Raw genomic sequence first — 25,733 nt, 5'->3', positions numbered from 1 at the left:
AATCCAATGTGCACTGTACCCAGTAGTGAACTTCAGTAAAAGCATACAATCATGTACTCGCCGATAATAAATCTCAGACAGCTACAGGTGAATTGTTGGGATAATCCTTTAATCTTTTACATCATATTAACGATACTCAACAATCTAATTTTATATCAATTCAATGTCATCGTCGGTGACCCACGTGTGATTCACATCGATTCTCTCCATCATCACCCGGTTTGAGGAAACTTGTGGACTCAAAACCGTGGTTTGCGACGATGATTCAATGTAAGAAGCAAATATTTGTTTAAGGGTCTGGCCACGCATAGTCACCAATTTTTATTATATTTCATTCATGGACACACCAGGTGTAAAACGCAAGTAGGTGTACATGTTCTGAATCCACTGCCGTTTCTCAAACGTTGGAGAAGCTGTAGGCTATATCACAAGGGACCCTCTCCCACCCCCCATATTTACCCCTCTTCCCGAGATATTTTTCATGACTTATTTCTTAAAGCATGCTAGAATTTAAAAATTGTTAATGCATACTACATGTGTAAAAATATGTATTAAAAATATACACTACTGGTATATAAAAAGAGACGCTCTTTTTTACTATAGTGGTGTATTTATATATATTTTTTACATGGATTATTTTACATTGATTGTGAATTATATTAGTGTAGTATACATCAACGTATGCTTTGAGAAATAAATCACGTAAGAATAAATCAGGAAGCCCAAATTATAAATTAGTTTCATATTTTATGGAAGGGGGGGGGGGTCTCGTCCTCAACAACCTGTGGGCCGTGTAGCGCGGATTCAGCACATCTAATTTTAATTAGATTGGATACTCAACGATGACATATCTTTACGATCCACAAAATTTCAAGAAAGTTTATACAGTATAATATTCTTTTTAAAACATGTGAAATATTCATCATGCATACATATCCGTGTATCGTATCTTTGAAGATATATCTTATATGTAACTAAGGATATTTGCGTTTTTACGATTAAGTGAAATACTTTTTTGCTTTATTAGCTCTTAAATTAAAATCTACATGCTACATGCATTGATCGACTTTTGATTTGCCTGTTATACAAAAATCCGGAAATATCTTGTTCAACGAATAGACTAGATATTATGCTACTTCCTGCCATTTCAAGTTAAATGCGCGGGCATGTTTAGACTTCCTTAGTTACTTAATAGTATTGCTAGAGAGAAGCTGCGTTTTCGTGACTCCCAAAGATTGATAGTTTGTGAATACTATCAATCTTCGCCATCGCCCATCGATTCGTCGGAAGTGTCGGGTACTCGTGTGTGGTTATATACATCGTTCAATTGGAACAGTCTATCAACTGTAAATTTATTTTTATTCTTTAATTAACCTCAGAAATTTGAAAGGCCGTATCGGATATCTTAAAATTCATCGTGTCCAAAGATGAAGGACCCTGTGATTGTGACAACCGAAGTCCTGCCCAAGCGTGAACCGATTGTAGTAAATCGGGACGTTTGGTACAGCTTCATGAGCAAAGAGGATGCCGACCCTCAGGCCTGCTGGCTTGAGAGGAAGCGGCAAGAGAGGATGAAAGTAAGTTTTTGCTTTTAAAATATAAAAGTAATGATTTTGTTTACATTTGTTATTAATCTATTTTTTTATTGTTTGAAATATATTCATTGTATTTAAGGCTGAAAAAGCTGCCTTGGGAGCTTCTACATCTAGAGTTTATACATCTACAACTTCCTCCTCTGGGTCTGTGGTTTTGGACTCCATGAAATTCAGAAATATTCAGCAGAAAGGTAGGGCTATTTGTATTTTACTTTGTATATATTTATTGGATCCTGTTAGCATTTACTTGGCTCACCATAAAAAAAGTTTGCTTGCCTTCTCTGAACAAATGACAAAAGGTTTGTAAGCTTCAATCCAAAATATTTTTTATCAAACCTTTTTTTTTTTCTTACTAAAAATACAATTATTAAAGGAAATCTATTTTCTATAAGATTAAAATAGTCAACTATTAAGCTGTTTAATGCAGCATTGATTAAATAGAAACAACTTCCAACACTGAGTTCAGGAGATTAATTAAATTTATTGAAAGTTAGTGGGGGTATGCTATTAAAGGAATGACTTTAAGATCATAAGATATTTAGAAATTTATTTTAATAATTCTCAATTTTTAAATCATTTTGAAACTTTGTTATGAAGGTATCATTTATTTGAAGAATTTATTTATACAATTATAGTGGACAGAAACCAAAACCAGACTCCTTCTCCACCAAGTTCAGTTTCTCCACCAAGTTCGGTTTCTCCCCCAAGTTCAGTTTCATCAACTGCATCAGATGATGAGGTTCCCAGAAACCTTAAAGCTGCCTCAGATGATGAAGTCCCCAGAAACCTTAGAAAATCATCTCCAAAGGCTGAAAATGAAACAAATGGTGCACCACTCTCAGGCCATATACAGGCTTCAAACACCAAACACTATGCCAATATCGGCCAATATTTGAATGAAATCTATAACAGAGAACAGATATGTGACATTTCATTCAAACTGGGCAGCATCATTTACCCGGTGCATAAGGTCGTCCTTGCTAGTCAGAGTCCGTTGTTTGAGAAGATGTTTGACAGCAAGGACTTTACTCAGCCACCTATCAGACCTAGGCAAATTAAGGTTACTGGTGTTTCAGAGAGTTCTTTGAAGGCATTCCTAAATGGCATTTATTCTGGCAATATCAATCACATGAAGCCTGATTGTCTGCATGAGGTACTTGATCTCTCACGGATGTTTGAAGTGCAGCAAATCACACAGATGTGTTTGCAGAAGATCTCCTCTCTTGGTCACCATGACATGCTGAAACTATTGCAGAAGATGAGGAGTCGTAAAGATGTTCAACTTTGTGACTTTCTAATGGATGTGATAGCTAAAAATTTTATTGAGATTAGGAACAGTTCCTCTTTCTACGATTTGGATGTGGACACAGTCTGCATGATTTTGTCTAATGATAGGCTCAATGTGAGTTCAGAGATGGACATATTTGAGAGCGCCGTAAGTTGGCTTCACCATCTTGGGGATCGAATGAAGAATCTGCAGAAAGTAATGGATACGGTTAGGTTCTCACACCTATCAAGCCAGCAATTGATGGAATGCTTCATAAAATGCCCCGCCCTTAAGCAGAGCCCCCATTGTGTGGGCTTGATCACTATGGCTAACTGGTAAGTACATGTACTCTTCAATATTACCTTACTTTTTATATATGAAAAAGATAAATCATAGGTTTATAGCTTGAAATTAAACAATAAACATAATAATAAACATAAGTAATAAGGCATATACATATATATTACCAGTCTGTTATGTAAAACATGCATATTAAAGGATCTACTCTATTTTATTGTGAAATTAAAAAATGACAGTGTAATATAAAGAATATGTGAATTCAATGCATCTTTTATACCTTGGTGCAGGGTTCAAACCTCCATCAGCCTCAATCAGCAAGACCCTCTGAATCTGGAGATTCAAGAACCTAGGAGCCTTGCCAACAGTGGAGGGAGTGTTGAGCAATATCTAAAGGTGCATGAATAGTTATGTTTCTTTATAACATGTGTACAGTGTACCAAATTGTTTTTCCTTTTACATTAATTTTAATGCAGTGTTTTTTTTAATTAATTTATACAGTATTATTATAGGCAGGTTAATTACCTGTATAGTTAATTTTACTTCCACACTAAAAGATGATGCTTCTATAAATAATAACCGGCTGAATTGACAGCATGATCAGGTTTGCTCCATGTGCAGCAAATCATATGCTTAGATATATTGATCATCGGTCTGTATATAAAGTATTGTCAAAGGTAAGTACATGCAGTATTGTTAAAAACTCGCCTCAAAACTGGAATGAATTAGTGGAATGACTGTATTGATTATAAACCACCTTGAAATTCATTTGTTTGCCCTTTCTTGACTTGCAATATTCATGAACTTAGGAAGGAAAATTCAGTTTTATTTTCAAAGTTGCATGCATGCATGAGAATTAATATGATTAATATGATGCCAAGAATTTTATTAGATATACCTACATGAATTACATTCTTATTTATTAAGGTAGTTGACTTATGGAGAGAACAAAAACTTCTTTGTGAGATGGCTTAAAATCATAAATATATTTGATATATATCATTTCCTTTTTAATGTTTCAATTTTTCATTCAACATTTCAATGTGCATTGTAAACATAAGCTATTTCAACATTTTAATGTTACATTCCATTCTAATCTTTATTTCTGTTCTTCTGACCTATTCCTTTTCTGTCTTCCTTCTTTCTGTTGCCCGTATAGACACACTGTAGCTCTGAGTTCAAGGAACCCGATGTCACTTATGACATTGTTCTAATGACGGAAGATGCTATCGAGGATTTTAATCGTCATGCCTGTTCCCGAAGTCAAAGCTGGTCCACCATTTCTGCACCTTGTATCAAGCAATACAAGGAATCAAAATGTAATATTTTATTGTCAACATACCATCAAAAAGTTAAAAAAAATTGATGATAAAATGATATAAAAAGGAGGATTAAACCGTAAAAAGTATATAATTCCAGGCTCATCATGAGAAAATTGACAATGTACAAGTAGACGTAGCATGGCGTGACTTTCAGTATAGTTATCATTTTCGGTAAAACTCATTTACATGTATAAAGACCTCTTGGGATAAAGGAGTTTTATTTCTTGATGAGTACATATTAGTAGAAGAGAGTTTAACAAATGATGGGTAAAATATTACAATTTCATTCATAAATCCCATCTAAACCTATTATTCTATTAATTATCAAAATTCCTTGTAAGCGATTTTTACTGTAGGTGTTTACCTTGGTAACAATTAATGTACTATTTAGGTATAGCTTAGATAACCATCTTATTTGTACATAACCACATTTTAATCATTTCATCTTTATGTCACATTTATTCACTTGATGTAGTTGGCAAAAAGGCATTGATAGTTTGATACTTTCAAATTTAAGTTGATCAAGGTTTAAACTAACAAACCTAATTATCAAAGTGCATGAATGCTTCTAATTTTTAGACACTTTAAATATTTAAATTTGAAATTCATTTAGAAGATGTTATAATTACGGTCTGTCCCAGGGACAGAGTATTAAAAAACTTCTCTACAAATAATTTCATTATCAATTTGGAAATTGATGTTGAAACATATATATATATAATCATGCATGCAGTTAGGTATTCAGATAGGTATTAAAACAGAGCTAGGGATGTCACTTGCTTCCTAATTATGTACATATGACGACCAGAGTTTATTATTTTGTAATAATTGAACTTGCTTAAAAGTAAAACAGCTTATTATATTATCGTAAATTACATTTTTACCTAGGGTCTATGATGAATGACAAAGAAAAAGAGAATGACTTTAAAGTTCTGGCATGGCTGGCTGGAAAGCCAGCCAGTGGCTTTAACAATCATCCCAACCCAACTGGACTACAAAGCATGGATTGTATGATGGGGAGGAAACCAAAGCAAAAACATGTTTCCATAGTGGAGGGAAAAAGCAATGACAAACATGTCAAAAAGAAAAGGAGTAAAAGAGATCGAATGCAGGACCAGCTGCCCCTCTCTGATGGTGGCAGAGAGGATTCCAGAAAAGAGATGGTGTGGGGAGGAGACCAGTGGTACATGGTTGGTAAGTAGATACAGTTCTACCTCATTTTATAGAATGTCAGTAACTCTTTAAAATACATGTACCATGAACATCTGGAAGTAAATTGGAAGTTCTCTCTATTGTTTCTTTTTTAAACTTCTGTATGTTTCTTCCCTGTGGATATGACCTTCTCTTTGATCATCAGTTCAAAATGTTAGATAATGAAGCTTGACTTAGGCTTATGTAATGCTTTTAGTTTATCATGTCACCAAGATTCTAGACGGAAGGACATGTTTTCTTCCTTTACTGTGTCTGAACTTTTTTTTTCTTGACCATATCTTATAAACTTTAAAATGGAAACTAAATGTCTTAATTTTTAAGGGAAAAAATCAGTGTTAGAGATCTATCAAGATTGTAGTATTAGATAGATCAAGGTGGTTGAATTTCCACGGGACTTTGACAGGGTTTGGGGCAAAGCATGTCACAAAATCAGCAAAAACTGCAATTGACCAAATTAATTTTCATTTTGAAGAAAATATTAATATATATTTGTCAAATCAAATCATGTTAAAATCAATGCAAGATAATCTGATTATGCAATTTTTGTAGGTGGAGCCAGGTACAAAGATTCGGAGTGTCCCTCCCCCACCAATAAAGTATTGGTGTACTCACATGAAACCAAAGAGTGGAGACCAGTGGCTCCATTGAATGTTGCGAGGATGGAGCATTCCCTTTGTGAAGTAGATGGCTATATATTCGCTATTGGTGGAATAGGTGAAGGCAATCGGTATGTACCAGTATGTCTTCACAATTATCAGGACAAAAAAGAGAAATATTGATTAAAATTAATCAAAAGAAAATTGGGTGACAACTTTTAGAATTATTTTCATATATTTTTCATCAATTCAGCTTGCTTTCATCGGTGGAGTGTTATAATCCTAGAACCAATTGTTGGTTCTATGTGAAGGCACTCCCTGAGCCCAGGGCTGCTGCCGCTACCTCGGCTGAGGGGGGCAATGTTTGTCTGCAAGGGGGATACAGTCAAATGAATCATGGGCAGCCCTCCAGTTTTTACTATGAGAACAAAGTTAAATTGTTCTACAACATGGAAACCAATAAGTAAGTATAAAAGAAGTCATATTAAAGCTATGTCATCATAGCTTTTCTTGTCTGATAAGACTTATCTGCCTTAATTGTCAATGAATTTTAGTAAATGATGTAAGTAATGTGAGAACTTTTTCATAGTTTTCTTCCTTTTTGTATTTATTTTAAGGTTTAATTGTGGTCAAATAGTATTTCTCATTTATTCACTGGATTAGTTATACTTAACAGTTTTTGTAATTCATAAATGTACATTATGATTATAAAGTAATCTTTTCATATCTTTTTGTTTTCAGGTGGTTAAGAAAATACTAAGGCCCATCCATCAAACTGAAATCTTTTCTGGAGTTGTTTTTTTTTAAGGAAAATTTTAAAATCTTAACTTGATCAAATTTAAATCTTCATTGTCAGTGTACTTTTTTTTTAAGTGGATATTTTAGAAACATTTATGTATGATGTGGCAAGAGTAATTAAATTGTATGCAACTGTTGGTATTCAGGGTTTTTTTAAATTTTACTTTGAATTTATTTGATAAGTTTGCATGTAATGATTATGAAAATACCCGGCCTTGAAATAGAGCCAGCATTGTGTGGGCTTAATTGCTATGGCAAAATGGCCAATACTTGACATACTCTTATAAGTCAATATAACTTACTTTTCAAAAATATTCAAATTGGGATTGTTTTGTTTCTGTTTTTCAATCAATCAAATCAAATTCTGTAATTCATTACACTGTTTTAACACAACACAATCCCCCTCCCCCGCTTTTACACTATTATTATTACTGATTATATTATTATTATTATATTATTACCGATATATAATTAACGTTTATGTTAAAATCTTCGTAATATCAAAAATGAATAAAACTTCATTTATCATTTTTTCGGAGGGACCAAAAACAAAAAAGTATGTATAGCAATCGAAAAAAGAATGTTGCAAACAAACTAAAGCATTTAAATTACTCAAACAAATTGTATCTCTTTTCTTTTAACATCGATGTTGATTGAAGTTTGATTATGCTTTTCGGGAAATTTTAGCTAGTAACAATTAAGATGTTTCACAAAAATACATCTTCGCTAGAAAAGGGTTTCTGATCCGCACCGCTTCTCACGAACCCAAGCTGCCAAGGTTTCGTGAGAAGCCTTTGGCTAGCGAAGATGCTTGATAAGCATTTTCCATACCGTGAACATTGGTCGGAGCAAGGATCCGGAGAAACTGGTCACAGGATTTTGCATCAGGGATATAAATCCCCTTTCATTAGCCACGTACCCCACTTTTAAAACAGAGAAACTTCACTACTGTTTGGTTATTCTTTCTGTTGGAAAAAAACACGTTTTTCATGGGAATTGAAAAATGATTTAGAAGTGTTTTGCATTTTAAATTAGGCTTGTTCAAAATAATCCATCAAAGATCATTGTAATCAAACGATGAGGTTAATGGCTATATATACATTATTTTACAACATTTTTAGCGATAACACTTAAAAGCAGACGACCCCCCCCCCCCCCCCCAAAAAAAAAAAAACCACACAAAACAAACACAACACCAACACCCCCCCCCCCCCCCCAAAAAAAAAAATAAAAAAATTAATTAATGTACGTGATTATGTATATAAAAACAAATGATACAAATGTTTATTGTATATAATATAATTTATTGCATCCCAGAATATTTATTACAATTTTTTTTAAAAATAATTTTACAGGGTACGTTTTCTCTTGGAGAAAACTAGCTGCAGGACTGTAGCTCCCGGTCTGAAAAAAATCGGATGGACGACCTGGGAGCTACAGTGCCTCCCATAGTAAAAAACTGCAATTTTCGGCGCACAAAAAAATGCGCTAGTTTTGGACTTATTAATCTCATTTGTGATCACATTCTGTACAAATATTTTATCCCAAAAAATTCCTCGGACATTTTACTACAGATATCGTCACTTTACTTGCCTCTGATATTCTTTTAAACACCACCAGCAGCCCTGTAAATTAAAGTGGTGCAAGTTTGTTTACATTTAAAAATGGCGACTCTCGATCTCGACGTAAATTGACATACTTCATTTTCCGAGTTCGGTTATCATGTTTAAGAGAAAGTCTGAGGCAAGTAAAGTGAGGATATCAGTAGTAAATTGACTGAGGAATTTAATGGTTTCAATTATTTTTACAGAATTTATGTGAAAATAAGGTTAATAAGTCCAAAACTAGCGCAGTTTTTTGTGCGCCGTAAATTGCAGATTTTTCCTATGGTAGGCACTGTAGCTCCCAGGTCGTCCATCCGATTTTTTTCAGACCGGGAGCTACAGTCCTGCAGCTAGGAGAAAACGTACCCTAGGAATTGGGTACGTTTTCTCCAGGGTAAGTTTTCTCCAGCATTCTCATACCAGTAAATCCTGTCATTTCGGTAATATTTGATGTACCGATTTCCGAGACATGACCCGGCCTTGGTTTTACTTTTACCTAAATAAAATGGCGACGTCCATGAAGTCGACAATGCTTTAATCAATTTAATGATATCATATACTTATCGAGGGATTGCAGTGTACATAAGTGCAATTCACAGAACCGCTATTCTGAAGGTAAACTTATACTGATTGTTTAAATTTAATGTTTCATCGAAACCAAGAATATAGTATTGGATTTTTAAAAAAATGCAAAAAAATGATTCTTTAACACGTGTAGCATAGTGTACCACTACCAGTATGTATATTCATACGGGTTTTTTTTAAATCATTGTAGTTAATAGACACAATTGTTTCATTTATCCACCTAAATCCTTTACAACGTACAAAAAACAGCTTTGTGCATTATTGTTTTGAAGTCATTGCCTATATAATTCACTGGTAATGTCAGAGCAAAGGTGAGGACACAAATTCATCTCTTTTCAGATTTTTATTTGGGCACTCGTGTTTTCATTGCTTGACAATGGCCATTTCAAAAATGAAATTAAAAAAGCTTCAGGGCTATTTGGAGAGTGTTGACGTTTTTGAAAACCCAAAGATTTTGTTGGAGCAATATCCAACTACACCTCATATTGCAGCAATTATGCTTCACGAGATTCAAACAAAGTTTGGAGACATAGATGGTTGTTCTGTTCTGGACCTTGGTTGTGGCTGTGGGGTTTTGAGCATAGGCTGTGTGATGCTGGGAGCTTCTTATGTCCTGGGAATCGATGTTGATGAAGAGGCTTTGGAAGTCTGTCAAAAAAATTTGGAGGATTTTGAGATATTTAACGTGGACCTACTTCAACAGGATATTGTAAATATTTGTCCCAACTCGGACGACACATCAGAAAAACTTTTGTCCAAGAAATTTGATATTGTTATAATGAATCCTCCATTTGGAACAAAGAAGAATAAAGGCATTGACATGGAATTTGTGAGGACTGGTTTAATGATGTCAACAAATGCTGTTTATTCTTTTCATAAGTCTTCTACTCGGGAACATTTGAAGAAAAAAGCTCAGGATTGGGGACTGAAGATTGATTTTCTTGGACAATTTGAATTTGATGTCAAAAATACATTCAAGTGTCACAAGCAAAAAGAAGTTGACATTAAAGTTGATTTTGTTAGATTTGGTCACAAAAATAAATAATTTCATGAGAGTGTATTTGATAGTGTTGATGTATTTGTTTTACATGGAAAGGAATAATAAATGATATTATTCAGCTCATGTTGTAATAAAAGTAAGATAACTGGCACTTAACATGAATGATGAGCTGCTGCCACTGGAGATTCATCATTCTAGTATTAATTTACAAAAGAACTGTTATGTAATGGGTAGGAAACTAAATAGTAAAGTGAATATAATAAGTAATTAATTAAGTAAATATTGATTTGCTGTTGTTAATGATGTCCTGGTATTCTGCTGGCTAAGTCATTTGAAACCTGAAAGATTTTGCAAAGAATTACTGGTACATTTTTGATGTACTGGTATTATTTTCTCAAGGTCAAAGAAAATCTAGCTAAGGCATGCTTTCCATTTCACATACAGTACAGGAACAGTCACAAGTCACAAACTTATCAAACAAAAAAAAGATTGAAGGATGAATGGGGGGGGGGGAGGCAGAGGAGGAATGAATTCTAGAGGATAGAGATATATGTACCAACATAAATCAGATAACATTATACCAGTATAACTTGAGTAGCTATTTAATGCATACCTTTTGAAAAAAAGAAAACAGATGATTTCTTTTTATTAAAAATGACACTGAATTGTTCAAAATTTTAATACAGTAAATTGTTGTTTGTGTCGTTGCAATTCTGACACGTAATAGCAGTAATGTCAAATCGATTGAAAAAAATTGTAAACGATTAATCGACAGATTCGGTTGTCTATTACCAACTGATAATTGGCCAATAATTGAGTCATTTATGAATTGTATCAAATTCATTAAAATAGGGCACTAAATTTAATGCTATTATAATTGTTTAGTTTGAAGTATATAAGTGCTATTTGCACAAACTTTTTAAATCTTATAAGGCATATCCTGTATTGTTATCAATTAAAATGTTACTTTTCTTTTGAGATTGATGTATAAAAACCCTGTTTGTAACAGTTTTCATTTCATTAAACTTAATACAGAATACTGTATACAGGGAAATATTCGCCCCTGACTTATTTTCGCCCCTTTCACCCTTGTTGTCAGCGGGTGAATTTAAGACTGGGCAAATGCCAAAGTCTTAAGTTATTTCTCTTTAAACAAACCTATGTTTGGCCGAATTCAAGACGGGTGAAACTGTTTGCAAGAAGGGTGAAAATAACACGAACCGAAAATAACACTGTATACAGTACCGTAATAAAGAAAAAGATAGGGATAGTGTTAATGTAATAAAAATATTACAATTTATTATAAAATCTCTAATCGATTATCTTAAATTGACAACCTTTGAAGCATTCCAACTGATCATCGATTAAAAGTTGATCATAGTGACAACAATATATATAACAGGCATTAAATGTTATAAATAAAAGTTTAAAAATTTTTTCAGCAAGTCAGTAATCAATTATTGGTAGTCCAGAAGTTATTCATCTACATGGAAATGGATTTAAACAATTGTTGGGGCTAGTGTCAAGTGTGTATATTTTGACTAGATTTCTTTCCAGGTCATCGTAAAGAAAAGTCGCTATGGACTTCGAGTCTGAATCATGGGATATAAGTGAAGAGACGGATAGTCTGAACCGAAGTCTTTTTAGCAGAAGTTTCATTCCTACCAATTCAGTATGTAATAAGCTCTAACTTGTCCATAGTGATGTTTGAAATGCCAATCATAGATACTGTAACATACGATCTGTGCATTTATATTCCCTCATTCTCTTTTGTAATTGTAAATGTAGTTTAGTTCATTTTTTAAAAATATCTTGCTGCTTCATATATACGGTACATGAATATTGATACAGTATATTAAACCTGTATTTATCAATGCATAAAAACCATAAATATTTGGAAGGATTGAAAATCTTCCAGTTTTTATTGTAGAAAAAAGAAAAGAAAAAGAAAGTCAAGGAGAAGAAAGGAAGTGGAGGATTAGCTGGCAGTCATGAAGAATTCACAGATATAAAAATAGAAAACCAAAAGGCCAAGAAGAAGGCAAAAAAAAGGAAAATTGAATCGGTGAGCAGTGACGACAATTCAAAGAGAAAGAAAATCAGTGTTCAAAGTGAAAATTCGGAACAAAAACCCGAAAACAAGGAAAGTGATTCCAAAATAAACGCACATCAGAGTAAAAAAAAGAAAAAAAACACAAAATGCAAAAATAAATTCAAATCGGAGAATTGTGTGACAAGACAACCTGGGGGTAAAAATCTCCAGAGGAGGGAGATAAAAGAAAAAACCACTGGGATTAGGGAACCAGCGAAAGAGGCACTGGGGAAACTTTCTAGTTCAAATACAGATGGTTCAAAACCAGATGGCAAAAAGAGTATACATTTCATGAAGACGGTGTCAAATGATGAAGCAAGTCGTTCAGGTGTAAGCATAAAGATGGATAAAAATGGAGAAAATAGTGATTTAATTAGTAAGAATTTGTCAAAAGTAAGTAAAAAGAAAAGAAAGAAAAACAAAACTATGACAGCTGATACAAACAGTGCAGAAACATTAGATGTTAAATTTAAAATTACACCCAAAACTGACTCAAATAAGAACTTAAATGGAAAGGTAAGAAAACCGACATTTAACCCTGCAATATTGTCCAGGATGTTGGCATCAGCATCGGAATCTAAAACCGACAGTTCCATAGAAAAGAGAACTGACTCCAGAAAAAATAAAAAACGCAAAGAAATGAAGATAAACGAGGAGGATGATATGGAAAAAGCCAGAAAGAAAACAAAAAACCAGAAAGAAAATGAATTTGAAGAAGAGATCAAGGTAGAAGAAGCCAGAAAGAAAAAGAAGAAACGAAAAGAAATAAAGGTAGATGAAGAGGCTGATCTTGAGAAAGCTCCTTCAAAGTCTCTTTCCCTGAAGGAGAGGTTGATGGAACAGTTGAATTCTGCCCGGTTCCGCTATATCAATGAGCAGCTATACACCCAGACTGGTCAGGAGGCGCAGGAAATGTTTGAGGAGGATGAGGAGGCGTTCCAGGTCTACCATCAAGGCTTCCAGACCCAGGTCAACAAATGGCCGGCAAATCCAGTTGATTTGTTCATCAAGGACATTCAGCAATTGTAAGTCGAAATCTTTTGTAAAAGTGAAAGGTTTTCATAGATAAATTTTGGGCACAGAAAGATGTGGGTCATGTGAATGTATCGTTTTACTTTTCAGACCTGGTAATAAAGTAGTGGCCGACTTTGGATGTGGAGATGCAAAAATTGCCAGAAATGTTCCACATAAAGTCCACTCCTTTGACTTGGTTGCCCTGAATGACCATGTAACAGCATGTGACATGGCACATGTAAGTTTTCAACAAGTTCATGAACATACCATGTTATTTGTAAGGGCAATGCAAAACCAAGATTGAAAAAAAGATGAAAAAATAAAGGAATATGTAGTGTACCTGGTATATTGATTGTTTGCATTTTAGGTACCATTGGGGAATGGGAGCGTAGATGTGGCCGTGTTCTGTCTTTCACTGATGGGTACAAATCTGGCAGATTACTTGACAGAGGCTCACAGAGTTCTCAAAACTGGGTGAGACACACTGATACATTTTCCATATTTTGATGCAAGTTTATGAAGTATCGAGAGGCATTTGTCTCATTTACACTGTCTCTGACACATGAAAAGAGCATACATAAAATGAGAATCATAATTTTATATTTCATAAACTGTACCAGTAAATATTAAAATTAAAATCTTTTCATTAATGTGAAATTAATGTGTGCACTATTTTCATTTGAAATTCATTGATTGTATACATGTATGTAAACAAATGAGATGATAGTAGTACCCGAACCAGTAATTCTCATTGACGTGTATAATTTCAGTGGGCAGCTAAAAATTGCAGAGGTTGCCAGTAGGTTCCATAGTCTGCCTCAGTTTCTGTTAAAAGTTGAACAGTTTGGATTCCACCAAGTGTCAAAGGTACAGTTACAGCTTCATGGGCATCAATTCTCATGGTCAAAGTGAAGTTCACATTTCAAGGATAAGTACAAGTAGTCTAGTTGGCCATTAACATTACATTGTATTATATTTTTCTTCTTTTTCAGGACACGTCAAACAAAATGTTCTACATATTCACTTTCAAGAAAACAGGAAAACCGAAAGCCAAAGCTCCTGTGTTAACCCTTGACCCTTGTGTTTACAAAAAAAGATAGAATGTGAAATTTTCTAAATCAACAATTTATTTATACAATACTGTATATGATTTTTATGTCTATGCAATAAATATACAGGAAAATTTAAATGTCCATATCATCTGTCTCTTCATCCTTGGTGTTCAAAATGTCGCTGATTCGAACGCCTGTTTTATTAATGGCCATGATGGGTTTCATGGCTGCCATCATGCTATTGTACAAATTGGGAAAAAGAATCTCTTGAGCAGCAAGTAACTGTTTTGTTCTGTGCCTCTCCTGTAAGGGACAAAAGTCATTTTAAATTATATTAAATTATTCTTTTATAAATACATGTACATGTACTTTGAAAGTCAAAGATCATGCTCCATCTGTCTCTATTTATGTCCACAACCAAAACCTTGGCAAGATTGAAATTTCCTTAGTGGTTGACAATGAAAGCATTTAATGAGGTCAAAGGTCATGACATCTGTCGAGGTCAAAAAAAAAGGTGATGGAACTCTAAAGCTGTATATAGACAAATTGTTTCTGGGTTGAACATCTCCAGCTTGTTAGTTTTATCTTGGCATGAACCACATAATATTGATGTTGTATATACTTAAGTACATAGATGATAATACAGACTGAAGCAAATTAATCAGTTTTAAATTTTTTGTTAGAATTAAAAATTAAACTGTCATGTTACCTTTGGTGCTTCAAAGCATGCAGGACAATTTTCTGCAATTACTGGCAGTTTATTCTACAATGGAAAAAAAGTTATTAGTATTCGGTATACTTACATGCATTGTCAGTACATAATAGGCTTATTTGGTACACTTAGTTTTGTCAAGGTTGCAAAACGTTGAAATCTAATATTTAAATTCAATATCACCATACATCAGCAATAAAAAATGTACAGTTACAATAAAAATATAAAAATAATTTCCCCTCATTTAAAAATGGTTTCGAAGGGATTTATTCTTCTATAGAGAGAATGTTGCTTTTGATAAATGTACAATGTTAGTAGCTTAGTGAAGTTTGAGAAATACCTTTTCAGCAAAAAGTCTCAAATCTTTTTCTCTGACATATACAAAAGGTCTTATCACTCTTAAATCTCCCTCTCTGCAAGAAAATTCAGATATTGGTTGAAAAAAATTTCCATGTGTAAATTTCAATAATATTTTAGATTCATAAACATGTCACGATAAATTCTTTTTTACTGAATGCTTACTCTACATCATAGTGAGCCTTCATGGTCCTGAGGATTCCATTGTGGAAAAATGACATTAGGAAACTAAAAGGATGAAAAACACACCATATAGTACATGTCAATTAATGTCAACAAAGAACAATTTTATGAGTATTTCATAACCACATAGTGTTTAAAACTAGGTGATATGTTGACGAAGAACATGTCCATTAACATTGAAATTTGCCTGAATCATCAATACTTGATGTTTTTTTTATTTCTGAGAAATTACTGGTATTTTCACTCACAAATGGATATAAAATATTCTTAAGAATGATTCCTATGAGAATTCTCTTCTGATACCTTTCACACAAGTCGTCTAGGTGCTGCCCCAGAGCAAGAACATTGTATCCATTTTTCCTGGCACATGCGTAAATTCTGCCCCGCTTCATTCGACTACAAAAACTGCAGATGGACGCACAATTCTCAAGACTCTGGGCCTGATCCATGATACCTAAAATGAAAAAAATATCAGTTTAATTTCCAAGGCACTAAAATTAATGGACAACTTTGCAGTTTGACTGTTTATAGCACTTTGTCTTTGTGATTTCTAATTCCTTTTAAAATAAACAGCTGTAATACTCACACTGTGACTCGTAGAAGTAAGGAACACTGAGACTGGCCAGGTACTGCTTCAGAGGACTGGGGTCATAGGACGGGGTCTGGGGGTCCACCGTTACAGCTCCAAACTCAAACTTCAGTCCCTGTCGTAGAATTACAACAACCACCAATGAGAGACTGAGGAGTAAAGTTTCAAACTGCATACAACAGACACTTCCTCAACTTTAAAGTCTCAGTAAGGGTGCTGTTTAAATGATATATGAACACTCCATACCTTGGCTTTACAGTAGAACTGGTACTGTCTGATGGTGTGTAGCAGAGACAAAGAGTCCTTCCCCCCGGACAGACACACCAACACCCGGTCTCCCTCCCTCAGCATGCTGTAGTCCTCTACACCCTGTTCATTAAACATAAATTTAAGTCAAAATCCATCTACAGATTCCTAATCCAATTATTTGCATTCCCATGGTTAATATCTAATGTCTATATACATTTTATCAAGAATCTTTGATCAGATTTGATTAATATGCAATTGAAAATGTACATGTACTAGTATATCCCCATCTGCAATTTTAATCAATGCTACAAACCAAAATTGGAACTCCATGTTTACGTGTACTTAAGTAGTTATTGATTCCATGTACAGTAAAACATGGTTATAACGAAGTGCCAGTGACAGGTGATTTTGCTTTGTTATAAGGGTAATTCGTTATATCTGTCAAGTTTACAACATGTAATAAAGTCAAGGGGAATAGAAATCACTTTGCTGTAAGCGTCAATTCATTATAAGCCTGTTCACTATAACTGTGTTTAACTGTACAGTGTTTACTTGAGTTGCTGTACCTGTACATGTATATGAAAATCTTTATATTTTTTAAAATCGCAGTAAGTTTTATTGTGTGGTAACTGTTGATACAGGCACAGGTATACAAGTAGTACTCTACAAGTCCATGTATTATAAATTGTTGTAAAAATAAGATTCTAATGCAAAATGGTACAGGTAAATGTATATACACATACATTTCTACTTGTACATATAATATTCATATACCAGGTACCTGTAAATGTATCACATTCTTACCTTGAGGAATTTTGTAAAGATTGCCTTAGGAGGAGAGAACCATTTACTTGCTGGGGATTTCTTTGCTGGTTCAGGCTTTGAATTCTGTTCACCATTGACAGATCTTTCTCCTCCGACATTATTGTCCAACAATTGTTGTTTAGTTGTCGTTTCACTTTTCAACTGTTTTGAGTTTGAGCAAGCAGCTTTTGGAGAAGGGCTTTCAACAGTTTTGTCCTGTAGATCTCTTTTCCTTGTAGCACACACAAGAGGACATGTTGAATTTGAAGTTGCTTTAGAATTGTCATCAAAAATTTTACTTTCTCCTCTCTGTTTAGCATCAGAGCTACAAATTTTTCCTTCACTTGAATTCACATTGCAGGCACTATCACAGCCATCAGTTTTAATTTCTGAACAGTTAGGGTTGCACTGTACTTTTTCTAAGTTCTGAACCAGTTTCTCTGAGAAATTGGTATGTCTTTTTGTCTCAGATAGATTCAATGTTACAGGAGTATAAACAACTCCATTATTCTTTGTCACCTCCAATGCAAAGGGAGGTAAATTTGCTGTCTCTCGGAGGGCAGGCGGACAGAATGGAAGCTGGGAGGAGAAGTTCGGTACATTGTGTCCAGACAAAATGTCCGCCGCTTCACTGGGTAACAGGAACCAGCGGTACTTCTTGGCTTTATCATCAAACATGTTGGTATGATCTGGTAGCTGATACCCGCAGGTCTGAAAATATCAATGAATAAATGTGCGTCACATCATGGAAATCAGAATTAGCTGTGTCCCATTAAATTATAGAGAAATATTTCACAAACCTTTGCAGCTTGTTTGAAAAGTTCTCTGGACTTCTCTAGGCAATCCTATAAAAAAACAAATGCCATTTATTGACAACCTAATGTGACAAAATTAGATTTCAATAATACAAGAAAAAAATGTATTTCAATCATTATCCCAACAATACAACATGTGGTTATGCACCAAGAGATACTTACATTGTAGTCTGTGGGTAAAGGTCCCTTGACAACTGGGGGAGGCACTTTGTAAGACATCTCTCCTGATTTGTAAGAAATGTGACCCAGCCACTTCCTGTCTTTGAAAACTTGGAAATCTTTCTGTCTCCACTCCCCAGTCTCAGGATTACACATGTACTGTAAAATATATAAATACATGTACACCTTAAATTAACTAAAGATGTAGCATTAGAACACTCTAGAAATTTATTTATTCATTTATATCATTAATGGTAAATGCATGGTACAGGTATCTCATGTAAATTGTCAATGGATAAATGTAAAGCATAGACAGTTCCCTCTAGACTTTCAAATTGCAAGAATTTTGAACAGAATGTTTATCTAATATCTAATTAATGATCAGGTAAAATCTTTGATCCATAATTTGACATAAATCAGACCTGTGGTAGTAGTTTCCATCCTTCTTTTGCTACTGCTTTAACAGCCTCTAAAACAAACTGAGCTGTCTCTTCATCCATGAAGTAGGGGAGATTAATTCTAACAAAGCCTGGTCTATAGAGAGAAGCAAATATAAAATACCCATGATATAACATGATGCATACATACAATCAACACGTTTACACTAAGTTAGCTCCCTTAACTGTATTTACATGTACATGAAAAAAAAATATTGTTAGAAGAACCTGATGATTTCTCTGTGTGAATACTCTCGATATCGCCGTAAGTGTGTTCTATCCAGCCTATCATCCTCTGCTAGCAGGTTTTCTATTTCAGCTGAAGTTGCTTCATCTAACCCCAATAAATCCTGCAATGTCAATTTATGGGCATTTCATAACCTGAAAAAGTTTGAGAGAAAGAAGACAAGACTGATGATACTGAAGCCAAATAAAGCGGGACAAACCATGGCATAGGGGCCGGCACAGGCACAACCCCCTCTGGCCTGGATCCCATACAGGTCGTTCAGCAGACTGGCCACAAAGTTGTGGTGGAGGAACCTCCCTGCCTGAGGATTGTAAATCAGGAAGGAGAACACAGGGAGGCTGTTCTTGTTTCCAGCATTACCCAGTAGTACCAGGTTTTCACAGTCTTTGAAAGCCTCTACAGCCATACTGAAAATGAATTTGAGGAAAGAAAACTTCAATGTAGTGCAAGATAATAACAGATAAGAGCATTTTGAATGGGAAACCAGAATCATCAGTCATCTTGGCAAATGGCATCTTGAAGACAATGTAATTTAATCCATTTTTTAAAATATTTTCCCTATTTCCCTAATTATTATCATTTTTGTTGGGGGGGGGGGGGGGGGGGAGAATACAATGGACAATACACATGGTAAACTTACAATGCTACAAGAAGACTCAAGTGTTTTCATGAGCAATAAAACTACCAGTTTATTTTCCTGGTATCTACTGGTATACTGGTAGTATTGCCTATGGGTTGAGGGATCTATCACACTGTTACAGGTGGCCTGGGAACTGTTTTGCCCCAGTCCACCTCATCACATTGAGAAAACTACTAAAGAACATGGAAGTGTTATTGTGTATTGTTTACAAAGCCTTTGTTTGTGAATTTACTTGTGGAAAAAAACATGTAGAGGGAAGCAAAGCTCAGAAACCATAATGATGCTCTACCTGCGAAGCTGCTCCTCTTTCTCCATGATTGTTTGAGGAGATACTGCATTTTTTAGCTGGAACACTAGCCCTGCCCTGACAGACTCTACAATGGCAGGTGTCCCTCCCTCCTCACGAAACTCAGGCTCTTGAAGAAACCTGTAGTTCTTTCTTCGTACCTGTGAAAAAACCATGATGCATATTAAAACAATGAACTCCACATCCTTTCTAATACAGCTATAGTGATTTTATAAAATTATGAACATGGACAGTAGATACTTTGCAAATCATCTACATTCGTCTGTTACACTGTACCCATAAATAAAATAATTAATAGTAATGTTATTCCTCTTAATTTCTGTTTTAAAAATATTATATGTACAGTTTGTTGTGTATCACTTCATTGCATGCACAATGTGACAATAAATCTCTTACATAAAATACAGTCCCTCCTCCACAGTTGTCTGGTATTTTATTCTTGAAAAGCTTTTTCTTTGCCACCAGGATACCTTGAAAAGAATATGAAAGAACTGAAAATCTGTCTCTTTCCCACAATATTGTATAAATATAAAAATATCAGTTTGAGCATCTACCAGGCTTATTGTATTTGCTGGTAAATTCCACTCTTTTAATCGTACCTGGAGTTTGGACTCCTCCAACAAACTTGTGTGCTGACATAAAAATAGCATCCTTGTAAACATATGGCTGATCCTCGCTGCTAACAAACAAGTGTATTTCATGAGAAACAATATTAGGATTTCAACAAAACTTGATATGCAAACCAATGCATTAATACATATTCTAATGCTGTACATATTCTGTTACATGTACTTAAACATTTAAATATATGAGGGATGCTTCTTGCTACACTTGGTATTATCTATTTAATTTAATTCCAAAAATTGTCTACAAATACAGATAAACAATTCACATGTAAAAAGTATTATAAGATGTTTTGTCTTTTGTTCCAGTAGAGTGCGTCATCAATATAACCAGGGAGCTACTTGTAACTGTAGCCTACTCAATCCTCAGAATTATTTGAAATCTGTACTCTTTCTCTACCTTGTCAACACTGGATTCATGTCAATTTTGACATAAGGAGCCGCTGTAGCATAATCCCAGAAAGAGAGCGCTCCGTGTTTGTGAAGACAAACGGTGATGGAGTTGACATCCACTATACTGCCAGTGACGTTGGAGGCAGCGCAAAAACACCCAATTAAAGGATGACCAGATGACTGCCAGTGCTAGGTAAATAAAAGCCAGGACGGATGAAAATTATATATACAATACAAACAACTAGCTGTTACTAACAAGTTTACAATAATGATACCTGTAATTTACTCTCAAGGTCTGCAATATTTATGCTGCCTCCCTTGTCTTCTTGAATTCTTACAATCTGAAATTATTTTATCAAAGATTATTTAGATAAAACAATATATGCTGTTGAGTCCAATTTACATGTTGCAAAGCGTATTTATATATGTACATGATTTTTTTACCCAACAAAATTAACTGAACCTTGTTATTTTCAAAATACATACTACTGCATTTATGCTTATCCATGGGAGAAAGCTTGAGTGGTGTTCATAAGGCCCAACAAATACTACCTGTAAACAAGATAAACAACTAAAAATTATCATTACTAAACAAAATAAAGGGATCTTTACTACTGAGAGTCTAGTAAACTTACTGGTGGCCTCTCCAGATTTAGTGCATGAATGACTTTATGAACAGCTGCTGTAGTGCCACTTCCACAGAATATCACAGAGTCATGTTCACTAGCATGAACAGAGTTCCGTATAATATCCCTAAATTAATAATAAAAAGAAAAAAAGAAAATACCAGTAAACTGATTTTAAATTTTCATTGAAAGCCATGACAACAAGAATAGAATTCCTAGGTCCCCCGCCGGTCAAGCTGTCTAGTATCGAGTCCATCGACCAAGGCTGATTTAGGAACTTGACCAAGGTATTAGTGGTATAAACATTTAGTATAAATTTAATGAAAATCCGTCAAAATTTGTAGGCATGAGAGCGCTTACAAGGCCAATTTTCGGATAAACTGGAGTCATTATTGTGGTCAAAGTCCCATAACTCCAACAAAAAGGATCGACCAATGCTGATTTTCGAACTTGACCAAAGTATTATTGAAATAAACATTTGGTATAAATCTAATGAAAATCCGTCAAAATTTGTAGGCATGAGAGTGCTTACAAGGTCAATTTTTGGATAAAACAGAGTCATTATTGCGGTCAAAGTCCCATAACTCCAACAAAAAGTATCAATCAATGCTGATTTTCGAACTTGACCAAGGTAATAGTAGTATAAACATTTGGTATAAATTTAATGAAAATCCGTCAAAATTTGTAGGCATGAGAGCGCTTACAAGGTCAATTTTTGGATAAAACAGAGTCATTATTGCGGTCAAAGTCTCATAACTCCAACAAAAAGTATCGACCAATGCTGATTTTCGAACTTGACCAAGGCATTAGTGGTATATACATTTGGTATAAATTTAATGAAAATCCGTCAAAATTTGTAGGCATGAGAACGCTTACAAGGTCAATTTTTGGACAAAACGGAGTCATTATTGCGGCCAAAGTCCCATAACTCCAACAAAACGTATCGACCAATGCTGATTTTCGAACTTGACCAAGGCAATAGTAGTATAAACAATTGGTATAAATTCAATGAAAATCCGTCAAAATTTGTAGGCATGAGAGCGCTTACAAGGTCAATTTTTGGATAAAACAGAGTCATTATTGTGGTCAAAGTCTCATAACTCCAACAAAAAGTATCAACCAATGCTGATTTTCGAACTTGACCAAGGTAATAGTGGTATATACATTTGGTATAAATTTAATGAAAATCCGTCAAAATTTGTAGGCATGAGAGCGCTTACAAAAAAGTGTGACGGACGGACACACGGACGCACGGACGCACGGACACACGGACGCACGGACGGACGCCCGGCATTTCTATGTCCCCGCACCGCGTTGCGGCGGGGGACAACTAAAAATACAAAAAGGACTTTGGGGCTTTCATCATGGAAACATACCTTGCTTCAACCCTGTACAGTGTTGTCTGAAGAGAAGTTAAGCTGGTAGTGGTGTGTGTGTTTCCATAATCTGGCAATACCTCATTTTGGATGTAATCTTCAATGAATTTCAGAGCTCTTCAAAGGAAACAAAACAAAAACTTTGTAGGTATTTACTACCAGTAATTCTATCTAAAATATCTCAATATTTCATGCATTCTATTCATTTGTTATTACAGTACTGAAAATATTTTTTTTAAATCCAAACACAAAAAGTATTTCAGGAAAATATTAGAAGCTAATATTGATGAGATTTTCATTACTACAACTATGATTAACAAGAATAGAATTCCTGGGTCCCCCGCCGGTCAAGCAGTATACTAGTATCGAGTCTATCGACCAAGGCTGATTTAGGAACTTGACCAAAGTATTAGTGGTATAAACATTTGGTATAAATTTAATGAAAATCCGTCAAAATTTGTAGGCATGAGAGCGCTTACAAGGTCAATTTTTGGATAAAACGGAGTCATTATTGTGGTCAAAGTCCCATAACTCCAACAAAAATTTACGACCAATGCTGATTTTCAAACTTGACCAAAGTATTAGTGGTATAAACATTTGGTATAAATTTAATGAAAATCCGTCAAAATTTGTAGGCATGAGAGCGCTTACAAGGTCAATTTTTTGATAAAACGGAGTCATTATTGTGGTCAAAGTCCCATAACGCCAACAAAAATTATCGACCAATGCTGATTTTCGAACTTGACCAAAGTATTAGTGGTATAAACATTTGGTATAAATTTAATGAAAATCCGTCAAAATTTGTAGGCATGAGAGCGCTTACAAGGTCAATTTTTGGATAAAACGGAGTCATTATTGTGGTCAAAGTCCCATAACGCCAACAAAAAGTATCGACTAATGCTGATTTTCGAACTTGACCAAGGTAATAGTGGTATAAACATTTGGTATAAATTTAATGAAAATCCGTCAAAATTTGTAGGCATGAGAGCTCTTACAAAAAAGTGTGACGGACGGACACACGGACGCACAGACCCACGGACACACGCCCGGCATTTCTATGTCCCTGCTCCGCGTTGCGGCGGGGGACAATAAGCAATCTAAATAGAACAAGATTTTTTACCTTCCAGATGCAATGTAGTCTGTATAAGTAACTGAAGAAAGAAATCAACAATCAATATTTAACAAATTACTAGTCAGTAGATGTATCAACTTGCAAGAATAAAAAATAAATTACTTCTGTAATAATCTCATGACAAAACATGTTTGACTTAAATCATATAATGGTACTTAATATGTAACAGAGACACTTTTTGCCTCTGTTGGGGTTTGATCCCGGATCGTCTGGCATGCCAGTCCAGCACTCTACTGATCATGCTGATAGATCGAGCTAAAGGGTTAACGCACTAAATGCATATATCTGACTTTACCAAATTTATTTTATATGTCATTGAATTCCGTAAATAAACAATTCGTTCAAATATTTTGTATTTATATGTCATGATGAAGATAGTTAAAAACAAATGAGCCATACTGTCTAAATTCCCAAAGTTACTGTGTCATCAATAAACATGTTATGATGTACCATGGTATTTGCAACGACACCTTTCCTGTGAATTGGCAACTTTAATCTAATCAATTACTTTGACTAATAAAGCTACACTCACACACCCGTTGTAAAGACTGTTAGAATATATTTTTATTCTTGTTCAATTTCTCTCGGTAAACAACTAAAAAGAGGGGACATTGTCTGACATGCATCAAAGTACTTTAAAGTTTTTTCCTCTAATGACAATTTCAACTGTTCTATGCTGAAAAGTATGCGTATTTCATAAGAAAATAAGTTATTGAATTAAAACCCTGGGACAGACCTTAGAGTTATTAGGAATCAATGCTATTTATCGCTGCTACATGACATCTCACAGATGCATTACAGGGGCTTGTTGATAAATCGTCAAAAATAGGTTAAAGTTTTTCAGAAGGATAAGTTATACGTAACTTGAGTTATTTGATAGAAGCATAATAAAGCAATATAATCAATGATAACAACTTGTTCAGTGGCTGGCAACCTTTTCGTAATCCAAATGGTCCGCTAAAAATCTTGTCTTTTCCAATAACATTATTTCGAATATAACTTAAAAGGGATTCCTTTGATTCTGTGCTATCTTCGGCAAATTCAGATGCAACAGGTTCCTCGGGGAGGGAATAAAATTGGCGATTTCTTGCATCATGTGGGTTTTCCTCCATGGTGGCAGCCATCTTGTTTTGTCATGGTCATCAAAACGTTTAGATAGAAATAGAAAGAAAATGGGATACGCATTATAATCCCGGACCAAGTAATTAATATAATTAGACTAGACAAATGTTATTCAGTCCAGATAAAAAAATAATAATAATAAAATTTAGCCTACCTAATAATACATCTCTTCAAAAATGCTCTCTTTCAGTGTAATTGTGATGACCAATTTCTATCATTGAAATCTTTCAAATTTAATTTTTTTAGCCGGGCTCTGCTGAAAGCAGAGTCCAGAGGCGAGTTCAACAGTGCAAGCGCTCGCGAGCGCTCGCCAAAATTCCCAATACCTGCAACACAAATTTTGGCGAGCGATCGTGAGCGCTCGCTCTGTTGAACACGCCTCTGGTCACATTTGAAGGGACGCGGGCAGCGGGATTAAAATGGGTTTTCTATATGTTATACCATTGAGAAAACGTGTTCTTTCATAAAACACCGTTAAAATCAATATAGTGTAAAGAAATCCCGCGAGTTTCCAGAAAACTAATAATT

The 25,733-nt window shown here is 34.7% G+C and overlaps 3 protein-coding genes across 4 annotated transcripts; 2 read left to right on the top strand and 1 right to left on the bottom strand.

The window, feature by feature from the left end:
- The first annotated feature begins 1,038 nt into the window (after positions 1-1,038).
- Positions 1,039-7,110, top strand: LOC105335866 (kelch-like protein 3). The gene is made up of 9 exons (XM_066076660.1): positions 1,039-1,577; positions 1,675-1,786; positions 2,231-3,197; positions 3,450-3,555; positions 4,319-4,478; positions 5,370-5,675; positions 6,243-6,420; positions 6,543-6,752; positions 7,031-7,110. The coding sequence occupies exons 1-9, from the start codon at positions 1,428-1,430 to the stop codon at positions 7,047-7,049; spliced, it is 2,208 nt and encodes a 735-aa protein (XP_065932732.1). The 5' UTR covers positions 1,039-1,427; the 3' UTR covers positions 7,050-7,110.
- Positions 7,111-9,185: 2,075 nt separating this feature from the next.
- LOC105335770 (ribosomal RNA-processing protein 8) lies at positions 9,186-14,571 on the top strand. Its single transcript, XM_034445072.2, has 7 exons — positions 9,186-9,306; positions 11,834-11,948; positions 12,207-13,393; positions 13,491-13,620; positions 13,750-13,856; positions 14,153-14,249; positions 14,375-14,571. Exons 2-7 carry the CDS (start codon positions 11,856-11,858, stop codon positions 14,480-14,482), a joined length of 1,722 nt encoding a protein of 573 aa, XP_034300963.2. The 5' UTR covers positions 9,186-9,306; positions 11,834-11,855; the 3' UTR covers positions 14,483-14,571.
- Positions 14,520-25,314, bottom strand: LOC105335779 (uncharacterized). 2 transcript variants are annotated; one of them, XM_011439876.4, is made up of 23 exons: positions 25,018-25,314; positions 24,072-24,102; positions 22,952-23,068; positions 21,585-21,702; positions 21,436-21,501; positions 21,225-21,290; positions 20,957-21,138; positions 20,533-20,609; positions 20,330-20,403; positions 19,916-20,073; positions 19,186-19,393; positions 18,968-19,089; positions 18,725-18,836; positions 18,306-18,461; positions 18,129-18,173; positions 17,329-18,039; positions 16,522-16,644; positions 16,273-16,390; positions 15,990-16,140; positions 15,669-15,731; positions 15,487-15,559; positions 15,144-15,197; positions 14,520-14,737 (listed from the first exon to the last, which is right to left on the bottom strand). In XM_011439876.4, exons 1-23 carry the CDS (start codon positions 25,205-25,207, stop codon positions 14,567-14,569), a joined length of 3,186 nt encoding a protein of 1,061 aa, XP_011438178.3. In that variant the 5' UTR covers positions 25,208-25,314; the 3' UTR covers positions 14,520-14,566. The 2 variants fall into 2 exon arrangements, with proteins under 2 accessions (XP_011438178.3, XP_011438170.3); XM_011439868.4 differs by having other exon boundaries at positions 20,533-20,612; positions 25,018-25,265.
- Positions 25,315-25,733: the final 419 nt, after the last annotated feature.

Source organism: Magallana gigas, chromosome 2 (assembly GCF_963853765.1).
Source record: "Magallana gigas chromosome 2, xbMagGiga1.1, whole genome shotgun sequence".
Taxonomy (NCBI): Eukaryota; Metazoa; Mollusca; class Bivalvia; order Ostreida; family Ostreidae; genus Magallana; species Magallana gigas.
This window is presented reverse-complemented; position numbering and strand designations above follow the sequence as displayed.

Bases quoted from the DNA above. Each gene is read 5' to 3' on its own strand.
- LOC105335866 (XM_066076660.1), top strand. From the start codon at position 1,428: ATGAAGGACCCTGTGATTGTGACAACCGAAGTCCTGCCCAAGCGTGAA. The intron at 1,578-1,674 runs GTAAGTTTTTGC...ATTGTATTTAAG, and splicing joins AGCGGCAAGAGAGGATGAAA to GCTGAAAAAGCTGCCTTGGG. The intron at 6,421-6,542 runs GTATGTACCAGT...TCATCAATTCAG, and splicing joins GGAATAGGTGAAGGCAATCG to CTTGCTTTCATCGGTGGAGT.
- LOC105335770 (XM_034445072.2), top strand. From the start codon at position 11,856: ATGGACTTCGAGTCTGAATCATGGGATATAAGTGAAGAGACGGATAGT. The intron at 11,949-12,206 runs GTATGTAATAAG...TTTTTATTGTAG, and splicing joins GTTTCATTCCTACCAATTCA to AAAAAAGAAAAGAAAAAGAA. The intron at 13,621-13,749 runs GTAAGTTTTCAA...TTTGCATTTTAG, and splicing joins CAGCATGTGACATGGCACAT to GTACCATTGGGGAATGGGAG.
- LOC105335779 (XM_011439868.4), bottom strand. From the start codon at position 25,207: ATGGCTGCCACCATGGAGGAAAACCCACATGATGCAAGAAATCGCCAA. The intron at 23,069-24,071 runs GTAAAAAATCTT...TTTCCTTTGAAG, and splicing joins GACTACATTGCATCTGGAAG to AGCTCTGAAATTCATTGAAG. The intron at 18,040-18,128 runs GTTTGTGAAATA...TGATATTTTCAG, and splicing joins TTTTCAAACAAGCTGCAAAG to ACCTGCGGGTATCAGCTACC.